Below are 24,335 nucleotides of genomic sequence, written 5' to 3'. Positions count from 1 at the left end.
AAGGACTTCATAGAAAAGCACAGGCCTTCCTTGTGGAGCTCTGCTGCAAGAGTCATCTCTGAGGATGGAAAACATACCACAGAAATGTTCTCTGTGTGTGAGATTAAAATGCCCAACTCACAAATAGAGTGGTTGACATTGTATCTTGTGATTCCACTGAAAACCTAATATAGTTTTTTGAGACTTCAGAGCGGGTTTCTATCCTAACTTGGATTAGTTTGCTCTCACACTCCCAAAGCCAAAGTGTGGTTCCCCACTGATGTTGGAGATTCACAGGGGGTTTCTACGCAGGGGCTTATTCATGGGTTGAGAAACAGTGCACCTCCACCAGGAAGCCCAGGCCCACCCCTGTGCTGCTCTGCCCGTGGTCCAGGCACCAGGATGTACCTCTCTCCCTGCTCAGACAGCCCCTGTGTGTATTCTTGGGTAGGGGCCAGGCCACAGTGCTGTAAACTCTTGCTTTGTGAGATAGAACTTCCCAGAGGAGACATCCAGAAGGTGATTGCCTTCCCTAGTGACTGTGATGGCAGCTTGTAATCAGAGGATATTAGTGATCCCTTCTGCGACCTGGCAGCGAGCTGGGGGTGCTGCTCCAAGGCTCACATGCGCTTCTTTGGTTTTATGTCAAGAAATTTTAGTTGCCAGTGCTACCACCGATCTGACTCCTTTTGTCTGTTTTTCTAACCCTAGATACCTTTTCCTAATTACTTCCCAGATTAACTAGAGGAACTTAAATGGGGGAGGTCTACGTAGCTCTTTCCTAGCCCATGATCAAATCCTTTACATTATCAATTCAAGGTCAGTGCCTGTACCCATGTTTCTAGTGGAAAAGAATAATGTTCTTATGATGAAGACTGGGTAGTTCCTCATGGCAACAAATATAAAGCTTCAGGATTTCCCCACTAACTCTATTATAATACAGTCTTTTATTTTTATTATACCAAGAGGGGAATACTGAGATAATCCACATTTTTGATCTGACCAGGTAAGGTCTTTACAGACCCAAAGAATACGAGAGTCACTATTCTCCAGTGTCATGCTAAAAAGAGAAATGACTCCCATTCTGTCTTTCAAACTCAGCTCTGAGCCTTTCTAATGGAAGTAGAATCACAATTATGACATAATACTTAAGGCTTTTTAATTGTATATTGTGATAACAAAACACTTTTCTCTTTCTCTTTTGTTTCCAATTTAATAAGTGACTTGTAATGAGTCTGTCTTTGGGTTCTCTCTTAATAGAAATAGTTGGGGGGTTGAAGAATATGTTTTATAAATAAAAGATGAGATTATATAATAGCAGACCCTATTTGGGGGCTTCCCAGGTGGCCCTAATGGTAGAGAAACCACCTGCCAATGCAGGAGACCTAAGAGATGCAATGTCAATCCCTGGGTTGGGAAGCTCCCCTGGAGGAGAAAATGGGAACCCACTCCAGTATTCTTGCCTGGAGCACCCCCTGGACAGAGGAGCCTGGCGGACCATAGTCCGAAGGGGTGGCGAAGAGCTGGACACGACTGAGGCAACTTAGCGCAGCACAGACCCTGTTTAGTCACTGAGTGTTATAAAGCGACTCCATAGTCAAAGTGCATTGTTTAAAAAACTGTCCTAAGATTACTTAGGGAGATGTATTAATAGAAATAACTTTTTCTCTTACAGAGAAGTTAGTATCTTAACACTCGAGCACCATTACCAAAACAAGGTACTGGGATCAGTTTGAATCACTTGAGATAGTTTGTCCCCACGCCTTATGTTCCTTTGACTTGACAGGGGTTCAGCATAGCTTATCCTTTCCTCTAAAAAGATGATCTTGCTTAATAAAGATAGTGAAACCGCAGAGTATGCCAAGAAGGGTGGTTTTTGCCATATACGGGTGCAAGTCCGTCCCAGGGACAAGGAGGGAGGGGGTTCGGTGAGTGGGAGCAGATGCCTCGCTTACAGAAGGGACGTACTGCATCAGCTGGGCCTGCCGTGTGCCACGCGGCAGCCCCTCTCTGACAGTTTGCCGGAATTGCCCGCAAAGCGCACATGCCCCCTAGAATGCACGTTTTGGGCATCAAGAGAATTTCAGCAAAATATCCATAAGTGTTATTATGGTGTATTACCACCTGTTCTTCCCCTTTATGTTGACTCATGGTGCCAACGTAATATCTCTGTTTCAAACTTAATTTAATTGTATTTTACTCCCATTTAATATTTCAATTGGAGAGCACACATACTGCTATGTATTTTGAAAGGAATGTTACTGGAGCCAGTTCGAGGCAGACCATTAAACTTCAAAATTTAGGACAAATGTGCATATTGCAGAACAGCCCCCACGTGCTGCTGCTGGCTTTGTGCAGGCAGCTGGTTCAAGGAGAAGGCTAGGATTTCATGCACCACCATTGTTCAGAAATCCCGTTGTCATAATAGCCCACAATTATGAACAGCTCCAAATATAAACACAAACTGGGGGAAATGGGCAAAATTATTGATGACTTATTAGGGGCTCAGAAAATTACAATATTTAAGGAAAAACAGCTATTAGTGAGATTACAATTGAATGTTTTCTTGCCAGCCAGAGGGAACAGGACTAATGGGGCTGCTGTGTATGTGTGTGTCACATGCTTCCTCTTTGTGGAGTCTAGGCGGGGCTAAGAAGCCACTGCAGATGGGCAGGTCTTTATTTTCAGAAGCCCCGGAAAGGGAGAAATTATATGTACTTTGATTTCTGAAAGAATCTCTCAAAGAAGAGAAATCAGAAGCAAGCTGAAAGAAGTGATAAAAATCCTCCAGGAACACAAAACCTCCCTTATGAGTTGTTCCTACCAAAGCCACTGAACAAACTTCACATATCAGAGATCTCTCCATTGATTGATGGGCTCAATCTGGAAGGGGAGCGGGTTTGTGTTTGGGATTCCAACGGAAGGTTTTAAATGCTAATGAATCCTACGACAGTGGAGAGCCTGGTTCAGAGACATAGTAAGTCGTTTCCAAAAGGCACCAGATGGAGAAAGGGAAATAAAACAAAAGTGTTAGGGTGATGTTGGTCTTTGCTACTTATCTTTCATTGACTGGAACCTACAGAGAAAGAAAAATAATAACGTAACAAGATCATGCCCTTTGTATGAGACTCCTTGGAGTTTGAGCAACCCTCAGCATCTTTGTTTATGAAGGTCCAGCTGAATTTCCTGTATTTCCCCGTTATTTTGAATTCTGTGATTCTGGTCATCAAAGTCAAACCCCACTAAATTAAAGAGTCCATCCAGCTTTAAAGCAGAAGGGATCGGTCCAAAGAGCTATAAAGCATTCTTGGTTCCTTTTTAGCTGTGGAAAGTCAGCTCCTAAGTGGGAAAGGAAAGTCACCTTAAATCAGAACCAGATGTAAATTACTAAATGAACCTTAAGTTCCTAATTGGAGAAACAGTTGGGCTGTAATACATTTAGCAAATTACAAACAAAATGTTCTTGTTTACATTACATTAAATGGCTTTAAAGCTTCAGCCAAAGAGCTAAATAAACACGCTGTTAGGCTAAAAATGGAGTGGAGGGCCCCTGTTCAGGGTTTGGTGTATTCAGGAGAAACCACAGCCCACGGTGCCCAGAGAGCATATTTTTGTAAATGCTGCCCTGTCGTGGGAGAAGAGAGCAGGTTTACCTCGAGATCCAGAGCCTAATGAGCAGATACCACTTGCAGGGAAACTGTTTGAATATTGTAACATATGCCTTCTTTCAGGATGCATAATTCATATCCAAGGATATTAGCCATAGCAGTTCAGCTCAATAGCAGCACCTCATTATTTCATCCCTCAGTATTTATTCCTATGTTTGACGCCTCATGAAATTACTGTTAATATGTTTATATAAGGGCAGGTCTGACACAAGTGGGAAGAATGTAATTTCCTGCTCATTCTTTCCTGCTGCTGTGTCCTCTTCCCCTGGTAGAAGTGGCAAGTGTAAATAGTTAATTTGCTTCAATTATGAGCCTGTCCTGCTAAATTAGAAGCAGCAGGGATATGAAGAGCCAGAATTATACTTACGAGGCAGCTGACAAATCCTCTGAGCCCGCAGAATCAAATCATTTACTCCTCATTGGTGCTCAAATACCCACTACAGAAGTGCTGCCGGGGCCTTCCCCCAGCCCTGCCCCGTATCTTATGATAAAATGTGGGTTTTATGTCAACAATACTAAAGGTTAACTAAAATCCTGTTTTACCGTAGCATTCACACACGTGTTTATCTTGGCCAGTTCCTTATAAACATTATGTGTTTTCTCCAATTTTTTTTTAATGCTAGGTGTAAAAGATATATAAAACAATTGTTCACTTAAAAACTGTAGAAGGTAATAAGGCAAGTTTATATTAATATTCATAAAAGCTTGAAACAGCAGTTGGAAATATTATACCCAATGGTGAACATATTTTATTTCTAAATCACAGGTATATATACCTATAATTAATTGGTACATAAATGGGGTTGTGGCACACCTTCCTGGGTATACATACACAGAGTACACGTGGAAATACTCCATGCTGATACACAGAGAGAGCAGACATTTCACTTGAACGGTTCCATGATGTCAGCAGGGAGAGAATTTGAACATAACACTCGCTCAAGTCCGTTGGGCTTTGTGTATTATTGGTAAACATGTTTCAGGAGGGCAGGTTACCTCTTTGTATACCAAGTCCTCTGTCGCCACTGATGCCCACTCTCATTTAGAAGATGCAATTTGGTGTTTTACCGTGAGTACCACACCCATGCTGACTCACAGAGGAGAAACCTGAGACCAGGGATTATACACTCTATCACAGGTATTTCCTGAACACCTTTTATGTGCCAAACTCTGCCCCGCCTAAAAGGGCTGCCCTGTGGTTGGGGGTCTGATTGAGGCATCCAAGGGAGATCTCATGCAACCAGAAGGAGCTGTTGCATAAACAGAGATAAATCTCAGATACCAGACCAGTTTGATTAGATATATGTGTGTATATATATATATATGCCTGACACAAAAAATGCACACAATAGAAGCATATTTTAATACTTTTTTTGGTTTTGTAGCTTCTGTTCCTCACACCATGCAGGCACATAATAGATACTCACTATATTGTTAAGTATAATTGAACATTACACTCTCATCCTCATTTAATAAACTGACATATATTTTGCAGCTGTATTTTCAGATGAAGAGCTTGCTTCTGATCCCTACCATTCCAGAAACAGGTTACCCCATTATTGTGTAGATGATGTGTTTGCATTTGATGGATCCCAAAAAGAATCGATAGCAAAATTTTTGTCATGTTGTATAATGTTTTCAGTTCTCTGAATACCACTTTATAAAGTTCTCTGAGTTCTGGAATGCTTAAGAAAACGCTGAGCAAGTTACACAAATGGAAATGTAACTGCATTTAAGGACTAAGTTCTGTGTAAACACAGATGCACTTGCTCTAACTGTCCTAAATAATAATAGCATTCAAAGATGCTGCAAACGTTAATTTCTCAAGTACTGTATATTACAGGGAAATGAGATTAAATTATTATTTCTTACATAACCATGTTTCTAAGCATTTTCTATAAATATGAAATTATACTGGGGAAAAACTGCATTTGAAGTTAACCAAAAAGAAAAGTGCCTTTAGTTTTATAGTGTTTGAATAAAATCCAGAATTAGAAGAACTGTGTTTTTTCTTATTATTACTGCAAAGAGTTGAAATAAACTATAACTAGAGATTAACTAAGGACCAGAGTCAAAAAGAAGGAAGGAAGAAGGAATTAAATGGTATTTGTAAGATTTTACTTTTCTATATAAGTTAGATGGATTGTTTGGGGAAGGAGCAGAAAGTGAAAAAAGCAAAATGACAGGTTATATTAGAATGTTTTCTGTTTGAGTGCATCCGTAGTCACTGATACTGAACTGCTGATTTTAGTTAGAGATTATTCGCTTATAAAAATGTGTATACATTCTGGAATGTAGTGCAACTAAAAAAATGATTCATAGAATCACTAGGTTACATGAACAGAATTTGGATTCTCTAGAACTGCCATTTGAGGTCTGTTTTAGTTTAGCCATTATATGTTTTAACTTAACCGCTGAGATGCAATCCTTAGATAGGGTATGGTAGCTTTCTTAGAATAACAAACCATAGCAACTAACTAAGTTAGGACAGGATGAATTCAAAAGTGTTTGGATGAGCTGGGGAAAATGATAAATGATGTATTATGATTTTTAAATCCTCATCTGGCCAACTTTGCACTTTATTTCAAACAGCTGTAGACCATTTGGAAGCCATTTTGTAGTTCAGCTGAGTACTAATATTTACTGTGTGAATCACATTTCTTTAAAATATTTGTCTTTCCCTGAGAAAGAGAGAGAGAGACCATTTCTTTCCCAAACTTAACTTTGATGTAAATCGGACCCATCCCCTAGGTTAGAAGGTTTGATCATTGCAGTGGACTGCTCATTGCAAATGCAGTCAGTGTCATCTCCAGTCTCTGCAAGTGAAAGACTTTTCTCCATCCATAAATAGAGCTTTGAAACGTTTTTGTGGAACTTTTTACTAAAGATTTTTAATTATCTGTTCTAAAGGAAGAATTTCAGTATGTGGAATTCGTACATGTTTTTTATCATTCTGATATATTTGAGGTCCTTCTTCAGACATCTCCATCAAATATAGGATTCAGAAAACATCCTTTTGCAATTTTAGAGGGTAGCTTCACAAGGACATACAGGGTGAATAAGATTTGAGCCATTAGCTAGTTCTTAAAGGTGGAGGTTCTAAATTACTGTACGGGAAGCCACCTCAGATTTTAATTCTGATCCAGGGTACCCCACTTTAGACACAATTACAGAAACATACCTCCTGAAATCAGCACCCTTTGAATTCTCCCTCTGAAGATCTGCAGCTATTCAGAGAAAAGCAGACCCATCAAGCCATGTAATGTGACGTGATGAGTGTCCTCTTTCCTAAAGTGGTATTTAGGCACGTGTAGGATGATCCCGCATAGCCGGTCATCAATAGCCGATAGGGAGCCATCTGGAGGAAACCAGGTGCTCTGAATGCTAGTCAGGAATCCCGTAACGACATCGATCTCCCCTGAAACCAGGGGGCATACATCCAGCCTGAAACACGCAGAGTTGCCACCTTTCTCCTGTGGTTGTTAATAAACAAATTTCAGGAAAGTTAACACCTTGCGGGATGTTAACCACTGGGAGCCCCACTGTAGTAACACTGCTGTTTTTTCAATAGAAACGGAAGGCAAGAAGGATGATAGATGTTACAGTCAGTCCATCTGAACACTGTCTTACCTGTGCTACTTAGAAAATGAGGCTTCAGGCAATGCTGTGGACCCACGTGTGTAATATTTGCCTTTGGAAGCTAAATGAACGCTAGTTAGCTGCCCAAGGAGGTCACCTAGAGTAACATATGAATAAAAAACATGATAGAAATGCTTCAAGTTTACAAAAGTGTACTACCATCAAAGATATTTTTGCTAAATATTTGCTTCAAAGTCCTGAATGGGATTTCTGTCTGTGTGGGGGTAAAACCCTCTGGAAACCGTTTTAAGGTATTAAAAGTAAATGTAAACATTGTCAGTTTAAGGTCATTAATAATAAAAAATATGTCTTGGGGAAGAGATTGGAAGGAGAACTACAAACAGAAATCTGTCTTTGAAGAAAGAAATAAATCAATCAAAAAGGAAGAGGGCTCCGTGTTTCTCATTCTGACTGAACCAAAGCATATGATATACATGAATCATACTGTTCAAAGACATTTGCTGGAATTTAGTGTTTATTTGTTTTCATATATGGGTGTCTAAAAAAGAATCTGAATTTGACTTCCAATAATTAGCTCAGTAAATTAAAATTTTTCCTGTAATTGAATTAATTTTCCTGTAATTGATTAATTGGCTTCTTACTAAAAAATTTCTTTTAAATTTCTTTAGTTCCATATATTGTAAAGATGACACAGTGGTTGTGTGATACTATTGTATGAATTCATAATTGGCCTTATTATAGTTACCTTTATTATAATATACCAAAATGCCAAATATGAAAGACTAGGCTGAAGCACTCCCTAAGGGAGAACAATTAGCACATTCATTTCATAGGGTCCTTTATAATTCTGTTGACAAGGTTACTCATTTGTTTACTTTAAGTAAAATGTTCTGCTTTAATTAAAATATTTATGAGTAGGTAATATCTCTCACACCTTAAATTTCACAGTCAGGGACTGGTCTCAGCAAACCACCTTCCACATCAGAAACCATAAATTGACTTCTCCCGACTTTGGTAGATATTTGGTCTTTACACACAATTTATATTTAATACTTGACTAATTCTAAAGCCACTTTCCACGCTGGCCTGTGTCTGGTTTTGAGCTCAGCATTACAAAGTAGTAGCCACGCCTCATTCCTTGCTATAAAATTCAAGATGTGGGAAATTTAAAATAGTCGTATCGATGAAAATGCATCCAACGGTGAAAAATATTTTGTTCTTCGGGGCTGATTTCAAAAGATCAACAAAAGCAGGCTCTAAAGCCTTGAAAGAATTACCTTAATGTTAGCAGACGAAATGTATTCACTTTGCTTATCTTTCATTTTCGACTCTAATAACTTTTTTTTCTGTTAGCTTAGCGATGTGACCTTTAGCCTACCAGCAAGTTGTTTTTCAGTGTTTTTGCTCAATTTAGGATGATTTTACTTGTATTTGCAAGATCATTTCCTATGAAAAATGAAAAGCTGCTGTAAATTGAAACTCAATTCAGAGCATTTTTACCTTTTCTTATTGCGGCATCCACACATCTATACCATCCATTGTATTTTTTTGTGTTTTCTGGAAAGGGCACGACCAGAGCAGGCTACACGTCATGGCACACGTGCAGTCCTCAGCCATTCAGGGTCCCCAGCCCACTCCCAAATGTGACTTTGACTGCCATCACTGATTGCTGAGTCTTTGAAAATAGAACTTCAAGGCACAAAACTTTAAAATAGTGATGAACCTGCAAATTCCATAACTGTTTCTTTGATTAGCGTGTTGAACTTTATCGATCATCTTTGAATTCTGTCCTTGTTTTTATATTTAGCAAGGAGATATATGTCAGGATTTGGGTGTACTGTAGCATTATCTGCCTCTTATATAAGTACAAATGGCTTCTTTACTCACATGTGATTCCCTGAGAACTTCCTGCCATAGTGTCTTTCACGGATTCTTTACTAGCTGAGCTACGAGGGAAGCTCTATATATGTCAGGATTTGAGTGCACTATAACATTATTTAGCAAGGAGATATATGTCAGGATTTGGGTGTACTGTAGCATTATCTGCCCCTTATATAGGTATGAATGGCTTCTTTACTCATATGTGGTTCCCTGGGAACCTCCAGCCATAGTATCTTTCCAAACCAACTGCCTCCACTGTCAGACTAACCCAGATATATCTCTTCATATGCTTTATGCAAAATGGGAAATTTTACTATTGTTAATCTTTTTATTATCTAATCTCTTGCCATACTTCTTAAAAACTTGCTTCAGTAAGAAAACACTATCTTTGGGGAGATACGTATTATTGTCTTCTGTCTGTGTGTGAGTGTATGTGTGTGTGTGTGAACACATGCAATTATCATTCTGCATTGTACTTCTCTGGAAACAAAAGCAGATGCGCTTTCTAATTTAAGACTCTGTTGTTGCAGGTCTATAAAAAGAAAACAGAGGCTGCGAAGAAGGAGTACCTGAAGCAACTAGCAGCATACAGAGCCAGCCTGGTGTCCAAGGTAACGTTCAACTGTGTGGTCTTGGGACGGGTTATGGCCATCTCGTCTCAGATCATGATGGTCATTTGAAAGCACAAAAGATTACTTCAGCATTTCTGCACACTCTCCTTTGCTGAAAAAGTAAATCCTAAGCAAAGTTGTATGTTATGGAAATATTTGTTCATATCTAGAGGACCATAACAACATCCTTTGGGCCTTTTGTATAATATTGCCTGCCTGTGGATTACTTGTTTTGTGGGTTAGTTGCAGCACATTCTTAATCCTGAGCCAACTTTCTGTTTCACCACATTCCACTCTTTAAATGTCTTCCACCCCCAGCACCCCGACCCCATCCCATTGGTCTTTGCTGAGGAGATGGCAACTGTCTTTAATTGTAGCCTCATTACAACATCATTAGGATGTACACCTGCCAAAAGAAGCAAGCAGATGGGGGGAAGATGCATCATTTCATTTGAAAATGAAAGCACCCCTTACAATTATTTTATGCTTTGGAATATCTCAAATATGAGCCCTTGCTATAATAAAAACTCAGGAGTTAACTCTGTTTGGTATTGGGTTATTAAATCTATATTTCCCTGTATAGATTTCTCAGGGAGTAGTCTCAGAGGCTACTGAGGCTGAGGCTGTGAAGACTGGACACTGTGTCATCATAAGTCCAGATGTAGCTGGTATTTGGCTCAGCATCGGGTGAGGCTCTGGACTTTAGTCCATTCACCCATGAAAAATACTGTTTCTTTTATCCACAAATACCCACTCCCCTCCAACAACTCTAAAGTAATTATGTAAGTTAGTTTTCCTTGGGGAATATGTATATGGAATATATGATGTGCAGAAGAAAAAGGAGCACAAAATACAAATGCATAAGAAATTTCAGCTCTGTTGGCCTCACGCAGCCTGTTCCACTTCTAAAGTATGACATTGTGGGAAAACTGAATATTATTATTTAACCTTAAAATTCCTACCTTATCTGTATTATCTCACTATGGATCTTACACTTTCTAATTTTTCTCTTTTCTAAGCTGTTTGTATTTTCTGCTGATACCATTACACATTTCTGTATAATTATAAAATTCATAGCATGTATGTAAAATTATAGCAGAAAAACAAGGTGCAAAATACTATTTGTTGTTGTTCAGTCACTCAGTTGTGTCTGACTTTGTGACCCCATGAACTGCAGCACACCAGGCCTCCTGTCCTTCATTATCTCCTGAAGTTTGCTCAAACTCATGCCCATTGAATCACTGATGCTATCTAATCATCCATTGTCCCCTTCTCCTCATGCCCTCAGTCTTTCCCAGCATTAGGGTCTTTTTCAGCGAGTCAGCTCTTCACATCAGGTGATCAAAGTACTGGAGTTTCAGCTTCAACATCAGTCCTCCTAATGAATATTTAGGGTTTGATTGGTCCGATACTACTAGGTTGGTATAAAAATAATTGCAGTTTTGGACCATGAATTTTAAATTATCATAACTAGGCTCAAACACATCTGTGTTAATCAAAATAGGAACCATTACCATCAACACATTTTTGCCAAAGAGAAATAAGTTTATTTTTTCCTGTAGCATAAAAATGCATGTTTCGGGATTCAGAAAACTCTTGGAATGCATTTTCTGCCTCCTGCTGGTTGTGGAAGTTGTTTTCCCGACAAAAAGTTGTTGAGGTGCCTGAAGAAGTGGTAGTCGTGAGAAGTCAGGGGAATACGGCAGATGATGCAAAACGTCATAGCCCAATTCATTCGACTTTTGAAGCATTGGTTGTGCAATGTGTAGTCAGGCATTGTCATAGAGAAGAATTGGGTCCATTCTGTTAACCAATACCTGCTGCAGGTGTTGCCATTTTCAGTGCATCTCATTGATTTGCTGAGCATACTTCTCAGCTATAATGATTTTCTCAGGATTCAGAAAGCTGTAGTGGATCAGACTGGCAGCAGACCACCAGTGACCATGACCTTCTTTTGGTGGAAGTTTGACTTTGGGAAGTGCTTTGGAGCATCTTCTCTGTCCAGCCACTGAGTTGGTCATCACCAACTGTCATATAAAATCCACTTTTTATTGCACATCACAATCCAATGGAGAAATTGTTCATTGGTTTTGCATAGAATAAGAGAATATTTCACTTCAAAACGATTTTTTTGGCTTGTGGTCAGCTCATGAGGCACCCACTTATTGAGCTTTTTTACCTGTCCAGTTTCTTTCGAATGCCAAATGACAATACAATGGTTGACATTTGAGTTCTTCAGCAACTTCTTATGTAGTTGTAACAGGATCAGCTTCGATGATCCTCTCAACTGGTTGTTGTCAACTTCCAGTAGCAGGCCACTGTGGTGTTCATCTTCAAGACTCTCCTCTCCTTTGCAAAACTTCTTGAACCACCACTTCCCTATATGTTCATTAGCAGTTCCTGAGTCAAATGCATTGTTGATGTTGCTAGTTGTCTCCGCTGCTTTACAATCCATTTTGAACTCGAATGAAAAAACTACTTGAATTTGCTTTTTGTCTAACATCGTTTCTATAATCTAGAATAAATATAAAATAAACAGAAAGTAATAACTCATTAGCAAAAAAACATAAAGTGAGAAATGTGCATTAAAATAATGTATAACATAACCACATTTAATTAAGAATGTATTCCAATATCAAATGGCAAATTTCAACAGTACAAAACCTAAGTTACTTTTGCACCAAACTAACAAATCCATCCAACAATTGGGTTATATACTCATTTGGTATCATGCAGATTAATATACCCAAGATGTAAGTTCAGTTCAGTTCAGTTCAGCCACTCAGTTGTGTCTGACTCTTTGCAACCCCATGAACCGCAGCACGCCAGGCCTCCCTGTCCATCACCAACTGCCAGAGTTTACCTAAACTCATGTCCATTGAGTCGGTGATGTCATCCAACAGTCTCATCCTCTGTCGTCCCCTTCTCCTCCTGCCCTCAATCTTTCCCAGCATCAGGGTCTTTTCAAATGAGTCAGCTCTCCACATGAGGTGGCCAAAGTATTGGAGTTTCAGTTTCAACATCAGTCCTTCCAATGAACACCCAGGGCTGATCTCCTTTAGGATGAACTGGTTGGATCTCCCTGCAGTCCAAGGGACTCTCAAGAGTCTTCTCCAACACCACAGTTCAAAAAGCATCAATTTTTCAGTGCTCAGCTTTCTTCACAGTCCAACTCTCACATCCATACATGAACACTGGAAAACCATACGGACCTTTGTTGGCAAAGTAATGTCGCTGCTTTTTAATTTGCTATCTAGGTTGGTCATAACTTTCCTTCCAAGGAGTAAGCGTCTTTTAATTTCATGGCTGCAGTCACCATCTGCAGTGATTTTGGAGCCCAAAAAAATAAAGTCTGACACTGTTTCCACTGTCTCCCCATCTATTTCCCATGAAGTGATGGGACCAGATGCCATGATCTTAGTTTTCTGAATGTTAAGCTTTAAGCCAACTTTTTCACTCTCCTGTTTCACTTTCATCAAGAGGCTTTTTAGTTCCTCTTCACTTTCTGCCATAAGGGTGGTGTCATCTGCATATCTGAGGCTATTGATATTTCTCCCAGCAATCTTAATGTGCTGTCTAGGTTGGTCATAACTTTTCTTCCAAGGAGTAAGCGTCTTTTAGTTTCATGGCTGCAATCACCATCTGCAGTGATTTTGGAGCCCAGAAAAATAAAGTCTGACACTGTTTCCACTGTTTCCCCATCTATTTCCCATGAAGTGATGGGACCAGATGCCATGATCTTAGTTTTCTGAATGTTGAGCTTTAAGCCAACTTTTTCCCTCTCCTGTTTCACTTTCATCAAGAGGCTCTTTAGTTCTTCTTCACTCTCTGCCATAAGGGTGGTATCATCTGCATATCTGATACTTCTCCTAGAAATCTTGATTCCAGCTTGTGCTTCTTCCAGCCCAGCGTTTCTCATGATGTACTCTGCATAGAAGTTAAACAAGCAGGGTGACAATATACAGCCTTGACGTACTCCTTTTCCTATCTGGAACCAGTTTGTTGTTCCATGTCCAGTTCTAACTGTTGCTTCCTGACCTGCATACAGGTTTCTCAAGAGGCAGGTCAGGTGGTCTGGTATTCCCATCTCTTTCAGAATTTTCCACAGTTTATTGTGTTCCACACAGTCAAAGACTTTGGCATAGTCAATAAAGCAGAAATAGGTGTTTTTCTGGAACTCTCTTGCTTTTCCGATGATCCAGTGGATGTTGGCAATTTGATCTCTGGTTCCTCTGCCTTTTCGAAAACCAGCTTGAAAATCTGGAAGTTCATGGTTCACATATTGCTGAAGCCTGGCTTGGAGAATTTTGAGCATTACTTTATTAGCGTGTGAGATGAGTGCAACTGTGCGGTAGTTTGAGCATTCTTTGGCATTGCTTTTCTTATGTGAGGGGGCATATGAATTCTTGTTTCATCCAAGGTAAGTTTCTTCTTGAGCATTTTAAAGAGAAGTTTTAGTCAGGACATTTTACATACAAAAAAATCAATACATAAAGTCTTGGTCCCAATACAAAACACTCTGGTTAATATTATGCAGATTGCCAGAATGCTATAGGACTGACTAAGCCTTTACTTTCAAAACAAGAGTTCTCAGATTTGCTCTTAGCTGCAACTTTTCTTACTATTCATTCTTGGAGTTGCAACCCTCAGTACATGGCAATTTGTATAAATGCTGTGAATTGCCATTTCTACATTTAAAAAACCAAGCACTTTCTTTGCAGCTTACTCTGAGGTTTTTCTTCTCTTTGGCAGCAGGAATTTTGCTGGAGCTGGTGAATGTCTATTTATGTACAACTATCTATTGTATCAATATGTATACAAATTGAAGAAAAGTTATAAACACCCTCTCCACGTTAGAAAAATGGCCGTCTGGTGTTGGATATGAATGGGCTATTTGCAGTATAACCTTGCATGCACTTGCAGAAAATTTACTGGCCTATCCACTGATTGCATGCAGAAGCTTATGTAAAAACCTACTGCTTTTCCATTTAAAATTATCACAAGGAAAATAACAGCCATTCATATTTACATATATATTTTCCTGTGTTATTTTTAATAAGTTATAAATTATTTCTCTATTTTGAAAGAGCTGAAGATCCACATACACAGTCATAAAATGCTACATGATAATAACAGTCACGATTCCAAATAACTACAGTGTGCCAGCCAAGCTCTATCTTTCCCATTCACTCATTCATGCGATCATTTGGTAAATTTCCCTGGGCACGTAGTCTGTGCCGAGCACTGGGCCACGCGTAGACGACTGCTGGACACAGAAAAACGGGCAGGTGTGTCCCCCACACTTAGAGAGCTTTCTCTTGTTCAGGGAGATCACTAGTGAAAATAGAAGTTCGTAAATGACCGAGATCTTTGTGAGTCAAAGCCTTCTGGGAAATGAAGGCATCTGCCAGAACGGTCTCCTGCGCAATCTGAAGATGTGACGCTGGAGCTGAGACAGGGGGCGACAGGAGCTCTCAGGACACAGAGGGCCCAGGACAGCTGGCCAGGCGGTGTGGCACAGGCAGGCTTGAGGGACAAAATACCTCCTCAGACTGAGGAAATCAGTGAGGCTGGAGCTGAGTAAACAGGGGAGGGTGGTTTGAGATGAAGCTGGGCTGGGAAGATGGTTAATGGCCAAGTCACGCAGGCCCTGCAGGTCAGTGAAAGGAGCTGGGTTTCACACTCTGTACAAAGGGACACCACTGAGTGGGTTCCAGTAGGGGATGGCTGGGTTGGATTTATGTTTTAAAAGATAACGTGGCATCCCTTATTTGTGGAATCTAAAAAGAAATGAGCTTACGAAACAGAAAGTGACTCATAGACTTAGAGAACGAATTTATAGTTGCCAGGGGAAGGATAGAGGGAAGGGATAGTTAGTTTGGGATCAATATGTACACACTGCTGCATTTAAAACGTATAGCCAGCAAGGGCCTACTGCACAGGGAACTCTACTCACTGTCATGTGGCAGCCTGGATGGGAGGCAGGTTGGGGGAGAGTGGATACATGTATAGATATGGCTGAATCCCTTTGCTGTCCACCTGAATCAATCACAGCATTGTTACCCAGCTATATACCCTAATACAAAATAAAAAGTTAAAGGGAAAAAAAGAGATAACTTTTTGTGAATGACTTCGCTCACCTCCCATATCTTATTCCTCAAAGTAGGCCTGATTATTAACATTTCACAAAAGAGGAAAAGTATCACACAGGTAGCAAGTCCCCGAGCCCGGCACTTGACCTGCCTTCATCAGTCCTTGTGCTGGGCTGTTCTGTTCCCAGATCCTGATGGTGCACCTCACCTGCTTCCCTGAAACACGCCCTGCCCAACAAGTCAGGTGTAACACCTACTTTCTCTCTTCTCAGCTCACTTAAAGCACAGTCTATGTACAATATTGTGTTAGCTTCAGGTGAATAGCAAAGTGATTCAATCATATATATTTCTCAGGTTATTTTCTATTATAGGTTATTCTTGTTGTTCAATCACTCAATTGTGTCCGACTCTCTGTGACCCCCATGGACTGTAGCCAACAGAATCCTCTGTCCATGTGATTCTCCAGGCAAAACTACTGGAGTGGGTTGCCATTTCCTTCTCCAGGAGATCCTCCCAACCCAGAGATTGAACCCACGTCTCCTGCATTCTTTACCATGGAGCCACCAGGGAAACCCATTATAGGTTATTGCAAGATATTAAATATAGTTCCACTTTATATAGCAAATCCCTGCTGCTTATCTATTTAATGTATAGTAGTTTGTATCCATCATTCTCATACTTGTAATTTATACCCCCAACCCCCACTCCCTTTCCCCTAAGTTTGTTTTCTACATTTGTGAGTCTATTTGTTTTATATATAGAACCATTTCATTTTTTTCCACCTATAAGTGATATCCTATAATATTTGTCTTTTTCTGACATACTTCACTAAGTATGATACTCTCTAGGTCTATCCACATTACTGGAAATGGCAATCTTTCATTCTTTTTGTAGCTGAGTACTATTCCATTATATATATATATAGGCACCTAGATATATATTCCATTACATATATATATGTATTCCATTACATATGTATATATGTATTCCATTACATATATATATATGTATCTTCTTAAATACATCTTCTTAAACCACTCATCTGTTAATGGGCTTTTGGATTGTTTCCATGTCTTGGCTTTTGCATATAATGCTGCTGTGAACACTGGGGTACATGTACCTTTTTTCATTAGAGTTTTCATCTTTTCTGAGTATATGCCCAGGAGTGGGATTGCTGGATCATATGGTGGCTCTATTTTTAGTTTTTTAAGGAACTTTCACATTGATTTCCATAGTGACTGCACTAATTTACTTTCCCACTAACAGTTCAGGAGGGTTCCCTTCTCTCCACATGCTCTTCAGCATTTATTATCTGTAGACTTTTTGATGATGGCCATTCTGACTTATGTGAAATGGTACTTCATTGTGGTTTTGATTTGCATCTCTCTAATAATTAGCCACATTGAGCATCATTTCATATGCCTGTCAGCCATTTGTATGTCCTCTTTGGAGAAATGTCTATTTAGATTTTTACCCATTTTTTGATTGGATTGTTTGGTTTTTTGATATTTAGTTGTATGAGCTGTTTGTTTATTTTGGACGTTAACCCCTTATCAGTTTCATCATTTGCAAATATTTTCTCCCATTCCATAGATTGTCTTTTTGTTTATTGGTGGTTTCCTATGGTCCTTTAGTCAGTGAAATACTGTATCAGCCAAAACTCGGTGTCCATTTAACTAAATTGTTGAGGCAAATTTAATTTCAGTTCAGTCGCTCATTCGTGTCCAACTCTTTGTGACCCCATGGACCGCAGCACTCCAGGCCTCCCTGTCCATCACCAACTCCCGGAGTTTACTCAAATTCATGTCCATTGAGTCGGTGATGCCATCCAACCATCTCATCTGCTGTTGTCCCCTTCTCCCACATTCATTCTTTCCCAGCATCAGGATCTTTTCAAATGATCAAGACCATCCCCAAGAAAAAGAAATGCAAAAAGGCAAAATGGCTGTCTGAGGAGGATTTACAAATAGCTATGAAAAGAAGAGACGTGAAAGGCAAAGGAGAAAAGGAAAGATATACCCATTTGAATGTAGAGTTTCAGATAATAGCAAGGAGAGATAAGAATCTCAAAAATATACAAGCAACTCCTGCAGCTCAATTCCAGAAAAATAAATGACCCAATCAAAAAATGGGCCAGAGAACTAAACAGACATTTCTCCAAAGAAGACATACAGATGGCTAACAAACACATGAAAAGGTGCTCAACATCACTCATTATTAGAGAAATGCAAATCAAAACCACAATGAGGTACCATTACACACCAGTCAGGATGGCTGCTATCCAAAAGTCTACAAGCAATAAATGCTGGAGAGGGTGTGGAGAAAAGGGAACCCTCTTACACTGTTGGTGGGAATGCAAACTAGTACAGCCACTATGGAAAACAGTGTGGAGATTCCTTAAAAAACTGGAAATAGAACTGCCATATGACCCAGCAATCCCACTTCTGGGCATACACACTGAGGAAACCAGATCTGAAAGAGACACATGCACCCCAATGTTCATCGCAGCACTGTTTATAATAGCCAGGACATGGAAGCAACCTAGATGCCCATCAGCAGATGAATGGATAAGGAAGCTGTGGTACATATACACCATGGAATATTACTCAGCCGTTAAAAAGAATTCATTTGAATCAGTCCTAATGAGATGGATGAAACTGGAGCCCTTTATACAGAGTGAAGTAAGCCAGAAAGATAAAGAACATTACAGCATACTAACACATATATATGGAATTTAGAAAGATGGTAACGATAACCCTATATGCAAAACAGAAAAAGAGACACAGAAATACAGAACAGACTTTTGAACTCTGTGGGAGAAGGTGAGGGTGGGATGTTTCAAAAGAACAGCATGTATACTATCTATGGTGAAACAGATCACCAGCCCAGGTGGGATGCATGAGACAAGTGCTCCGGCCTGGTGCACTGGGAAGACCCAGAGGAATCGGGTGGAGAGGGAGGTGGGAGGGGGGATCGGGATGGGGAATAAGTGTAATCTATGGCTGATTCATATCAATGTATGACAAAACCCACTGGAAAAAAAAAAAAAAAAAAAAAAAAAAAAAAAAAAAAAAAAAAAAAAAAAAAAAAAAAAAAAAAAAAAGAAAGCCTTCCTCAATGATCAGTGCAAAGAAAATAGAGGAAAACAATAGAATGGGAAAGACTAGAGATCTCTTCAAGAAAATGAGAGATACCAAGGGAACTTTTCATTCAAAGATGGGCACAATAAAGGACAAAAATGGTATGGACCTAACAGAAACAGAAGATATTAAGAAGAGGTGGCAAGAATACACAGAAGAACTGTACAAAAAAGATCTTCACGACCCAGATAGTCACGATGGTGTGATCACTCACCTAGAGCCAGACATTCTGGAATGCAAAGTCAAGTGGGCCTTAGGAAGCATCAGTACGAACAAAGCTAGTGGAGGTGATGGGTTTCCAGGTGAACTATTTCAAATCCTAAAAGGTGTTGCTATGAAAGTGCTGCACTCAATATGCCAGCAAATTTGGAAAACTCAGCAGTGACCACAGGACTGGAAAAGGTCAGTTTTCATTCCTATCCCAAAGAAAGGCAATGCCAAAGAATGCTCAAATTTGATTTACCCCTCCTTGATTTACCCATGCACATTTTGGTAGCAGTGTTCTATGCAGTGCATTTGTTTCATCCAATGTGGCTTTGCATTCCTGGGCCAGCAGCTCTTGCCCTCACTAACGCGCAGCAGTGTCAGATTGGCTACTTCTCCGTGCTCTCACTCCAGGCCCTACTCTGCACCCCAGCCAGGGATGCACAACCCCTGTCCCACATCAGGCACAGGGCTCAGTGCTGAGAGCCCAGCGATGAGCAGTGCAGATCAAAGTAAAGTATTCTGTGATACTTGAGAGGCTTGAAACTATGCTTGCTATACAACATAATCAAAAAATAGGAACAGTCAATGAACATTGGCTCCACCCATGAGACTGAGTCACAGGATTAACAGTATTCCTCTCCTTTCAATTACATTTTCGCTTAAATGAGTTATATACCACCTAACCCAGCATACTAGTTAACATGACGTCAGACCTGGATAAAAATTGAAGTTAACCCCACCCCCCAAAAAAAAACTCAGTTGTAGTAGCATATTCTGACCTTCGTACTTGAAAATGACAATACAGACACACTCCCAGCTGGACACTGAATTTTCTTCTGGAACAAACATACAAATGGCACCTTGCCATCAAGTAGCTACTATGTGTCACATGCTGTGCTCAGTATTTTACATATATTTCTATTCATCATCACAATAACCCTACAAAGTAAGATTTAGCCCCATTTTCTGCACAGTCTCTAGGCAGAGACTATATGACTTGAAGTCTAAGAGACCAAGGAGAGGCTGGCGGTAGCAGAGGGAAAGCTCAGACCCCTCACTCTCTCGTTCCAAAGCTTATAGGCTTTTCTCTACTCTGAGTGACTGTCATGTTTTATATCTTTAGACCTACAACCTCTTATCCTCAGTAAAATTCTATGCCAACTCTTACAAATTAGCTAGCCAAGAGTAAAGCCGTTCTGGTTAAATGATGCTGGGGTTGAGGGATAGAAGGCTGCCCACCACCAGAGCCTGGCCCGAGACCCTCAGAGGAGTCTGGGGCCTGCAGAATGTTTGAGGAGCTCCCTTCTGTGCCATGCTGTTTAGCTGCACACATGCTTTGCCTGGTCATGTGGAACCAGTGACAACTTCCCACAGTTAGATCTGCTCGGGCACAGGCCACTCTACCATGGAAAAACATGCGCATTGAGGGTCACAGGAAAGGGGTCATTGGGTGCTGTAGACACAGGCTGGATTAGGCCTGGAAGAACTGACTTTTCAGTTTTACACTCTATAAAGAGAGAAGTTGGAGAGATTTCAGAGGAAAGAGTCACCAAGTGGTTGAAAGAGAGGGCAGGAGATAGTAGCAGAGAAGAGTGGATTTGACATGAAAGATACGGGCATGTTCACCCCATGACGGGTGTCAGGCATGGGCAGCAATTCCAGAAAAAGAATGGAGATACCATGTCACCCTAAAGGAATTTAATCTGAACAGGGAGCATTCCCAAACTCTTAGATTGTTTAGGCAAACAATTTCTTTCCATTGAGAAATTTAAAAGCAGGAAGCAAAGGTTTATAAAGAAGTTTTGGAGAAGATCTTGAAGGCTTCTTCAGCATCTGTGCTTCCACAGGCACCAAGGGGAACATTAAAGAACCTCCAAGGCACCACCAATGTTGCACAGAAAGAGTCCTCAGAGGGCAGAAATATCCTCAGGCACTCAGGGCAGCTCCATCTGGGTTCAGATTCCAGATTTCTCACTTCCTAACTGCTTGCCTTTATGCCCGTTTTTCAGCTATTTAAAGTCTCAGTTTACTCATGTATCAAATAGTAGATAATGGGACCTACATCATTAGCTTTCCATAAAAATAAAATAGGAAACTCATATAAACTGCATGGTTTGACATCTTGAACACAGGAAAGTACTTAATAAATACCAGCTATTATTATTATTATCAAGTTTATTTTTAACATTATTGATAGGTGCACAAAGAAGTAGGAAAGTTTTGTGTATGATTCAGGATTTAGCTGTATCATAGTCTAGGTGTCTACACAGCTGCTTTGATATAAAGAAATTTTTTAAGTGGCATTAATGTAAGAAAAATTTGCTTCATAGATATATTCTTTTATAAAGATAAGAAATGATCTAAACAGTTTTTAAAAATCACCTATGAGGGTTCCTTAATTGAAATGGCCTTTATGACCCTTTAATCGAGGAAGCGTACAAAGAGTCTGAGGACTAAGAATATATGCCATTGTGGAGCCTATGGCTTCTGGGCTGGAGTGGTTTTACATGCTATTTAAGGTCATTTGAAGTTGGTCTAAGTAAAGCTTAAGGAATCAGAGTTTTTACATAGACTCAGAAACTCCTCAGACCTGAGTCTCAACAGATTGAAAAACAATGTATAACTTTAAAGCAATTGGAACTAGTTTCATTTTACCGCATAGACCAGAATTGATATTCCCAAAATGAGTGTTGCATTCAAAGGTGTCACCTAGGGAGGCTACAAACTTATTTTATTATTGCCCCCAGAGTTCAAAAGATTTTTGAAACTCCTCTTTTAGAACTGTACTCAGCAAATTATGAGCCACTAGCAAATCAATCTTGTAACATTGTTTTAACACCTCATTCTTTTTCTCAAATATCACCCATGTACATCCCACAGACTTGGCTTCCAGTGACCATTAGCTGTTTCCAAAAACCAAATTCACCACCCAAAGACAGAGAGCTGGCTAAGGATATGTAAAGCGGTGTCTCACGGGCACTGGGGAGAATCCTGTAGGGAAGTTCCCTGATATTTATTCCAAGTAAAAGCAGCATTATTGAAATAAGCATACAGCTGCTCGGAAGCTCCAGCCTGGAAAGAGACAACATTTGGACAAGTATGCTCTGGTATGTTCAGTGTAAGTAATCAGATTCATGACTTCAAGGTCACACACCAAGTTGGAGATTTTGTCTCTGATTTGAGCCAAAACTTACAGAATTGATGGAATCTTTTTATAATGGATGATAAAGGACAAAGCTGAACTAAAGAAAGTTCTCAGTTTATTGTCATGACCAATAATAAATACAATCCTCAGTTCAATTAAAAGGGACTAAATTCAAACCAAATCATTTCTTTTTACAAGATGAGAGTAACTTATAGAATTCATGCCAAGGAGAGCTATTGAGACACTCTGAATTTGAAAATAGGATGGATCAATTTATGACTGTTCACATAAAATTTGCAGCTCTGTAAGCCCAGATCGTGATTTAAAGATAATAAAATCTCATGCTTCAGGGTGTAAGCTAATCACCTGCAAGTACCAAGAAATTTTCCTTCCAGAAGTAACAATGCGCAATTGAGTAAGTGCATAAATTTTGTCTAATTTCCAATGCATCAAGTATTGGTCAGTGCTGGAAACAAGAATCAAATTAGATGGACTATTAATCTGATTTGGTTCAGCAACTCCTATATTGTTGCTTCCACTGAGCTTTATGTCTTATGTTTATGCTTTGCTATTTTAAATAACAATTGCTTTGTCAATCTTTCATTTTTATAGCACTTATCATCCTAGAAAGGGAGCATTTATACACTATGCAATATTATCTTCATAATACAAAGTAAATGGGATTGAAATTATCTCGGGCAATCAACAACTTGATTAATACGAAGTAGTTTGATGTTTATAGAGTTGTATCCTTTGTGAAAGACTACTGGAAAGACCCAAAACATCTCTCCTTGCCCCTCTCCCTGAACACACACACACCATTTTGCTTATAGAAAACATCTTTTAGAATCAGTGGCCCAAAAGAAAACAGGAACTAGAACTTACTCATAAACCAGTAGCAAGTACACACTCACCCCCATGAAAATGTCACATTCAAGGGCTGATTTTCAGTTGTGTATACACTGATGGGATTGCATTTGGCAGGTGACTGACACGAAACACACACCACTAAGTAAAAGTGGTTAATGCATTTGGAATTAGAAACAAATTGAAATGATTTAGTTTGAATAAGGAAGTAATTCTAGTTTCTGAATGGCAGACATAATAATCTTCATATACAATATCATTATTTGCAAAATGAGATCGCGAAAGACTCGGACACGACTTAGCAACTAATGCAACAACAGCAAGCCTTGCTTTCATAGTTTAATTCGAAGAAAGTGATGGTGAGAGTATATTAAACTTAGGATTTCTTCATATTTCCATTTAATCAGATTATGAATTCATGACACTTTGCTATGGAAAATGAACTCATTTTGCCTATCTTCCAAAACAGTGAAACAACTCTGTGACTGCTTATTAGTCTGATTAAGAATTATTGAGAAGTGAGGCCCAAGCAAGATTTTTCCCTGCCTAAATGAGTGGATCTCTACATAAAGATACAAATTCTCAAGATAGGGGTGAAACACAGTAAGCCTCCCTGCTTCCTGCCATCCATGCCAGCCCAGTGGGAAGCAGAGCCCGTGGGATCCAACTAAAGAGCAAAGCTAGGCTTGTAATCTCCCACTTCTTCCGAAAGGGTGTGGTTCATGATGAGAACAGACGGTGAAGAGCAATCTGATATTCTATGAGTTTTCAAAGATTTGAAAACCTACTCCTTAGAAAGAGGAATGGTATGTCTCGTCAGGAGTCTCAGCAAGGGCAGCAGTGACTGCTCCCAGTATTGTTCAAGGACAGTCATTCAGTCACTCAGCAAATATGTTTGTCTTCTCTGTACTTGGCACTGTGACAGATGCACGGGACACACAAGATTCTACTCCCGACCTTTAAACAATCCTTTCCTGGGAATCCCCTGGTAGTCCAGTGGTTAGGATTCAGCACTCTTACTGCCAGGGACAGTTTCAGTCCCTGGTGGGGGAACTAAGATCCCGCAAGCCATGCAGCCCCCCAAAAAACATCCTTTCCTGATGGTGCAGGAAACTATGGTGAAGAGAGAATGCAGGAAGAGAACT

The 24,335-nt window shown here is 39.8% G+C and overlaps 1 protein-coding gene across 3 annotated transcripts in view; it reads left to right on the top strand.

Moving 5' to 3' along the window:
* Positions 1–24,335, top strand: part of TOX (thymocyte selection associated high mobility group box) — a 307,493-nt gene that overhangs the window by 268,216 nt on the left and 14,942 nt on the right. For all 3 annotated transcript variants that reach the window (XM_043483897.1, XM_043483896.1, XM_043483898.1), the window contains exon 6: positions 9,659–9,739. In XM_043483897.1, coding sequence (XP_043339832.1) covers positions 9,659–9,739 — 81 coding nt within the window. The remainder of the gene's footprint in view (positions 1–9,658; positions 9,740–24,335) is intronic.

The sequence above is a fragment of the Cervus canadensis genome, chromosome 12, assembly GCF_019320065.1.
Source record: "Cervus canadensis isolate Bull #8, Minnesota chromosome 12, ASM1932006v1, whole genome shotgun sequence".
In the NCBI taxonomy this organism is placed as follows: domain Eukaryota; kingdom Metazoa; phylum Chordata; class Mammalia; order Artiodactyla; family Cervidae; genus Cervus; species Cervus canadensis.
This window is presented reverse-complemented; position numbering and strand designations above follow the sequence as displayed.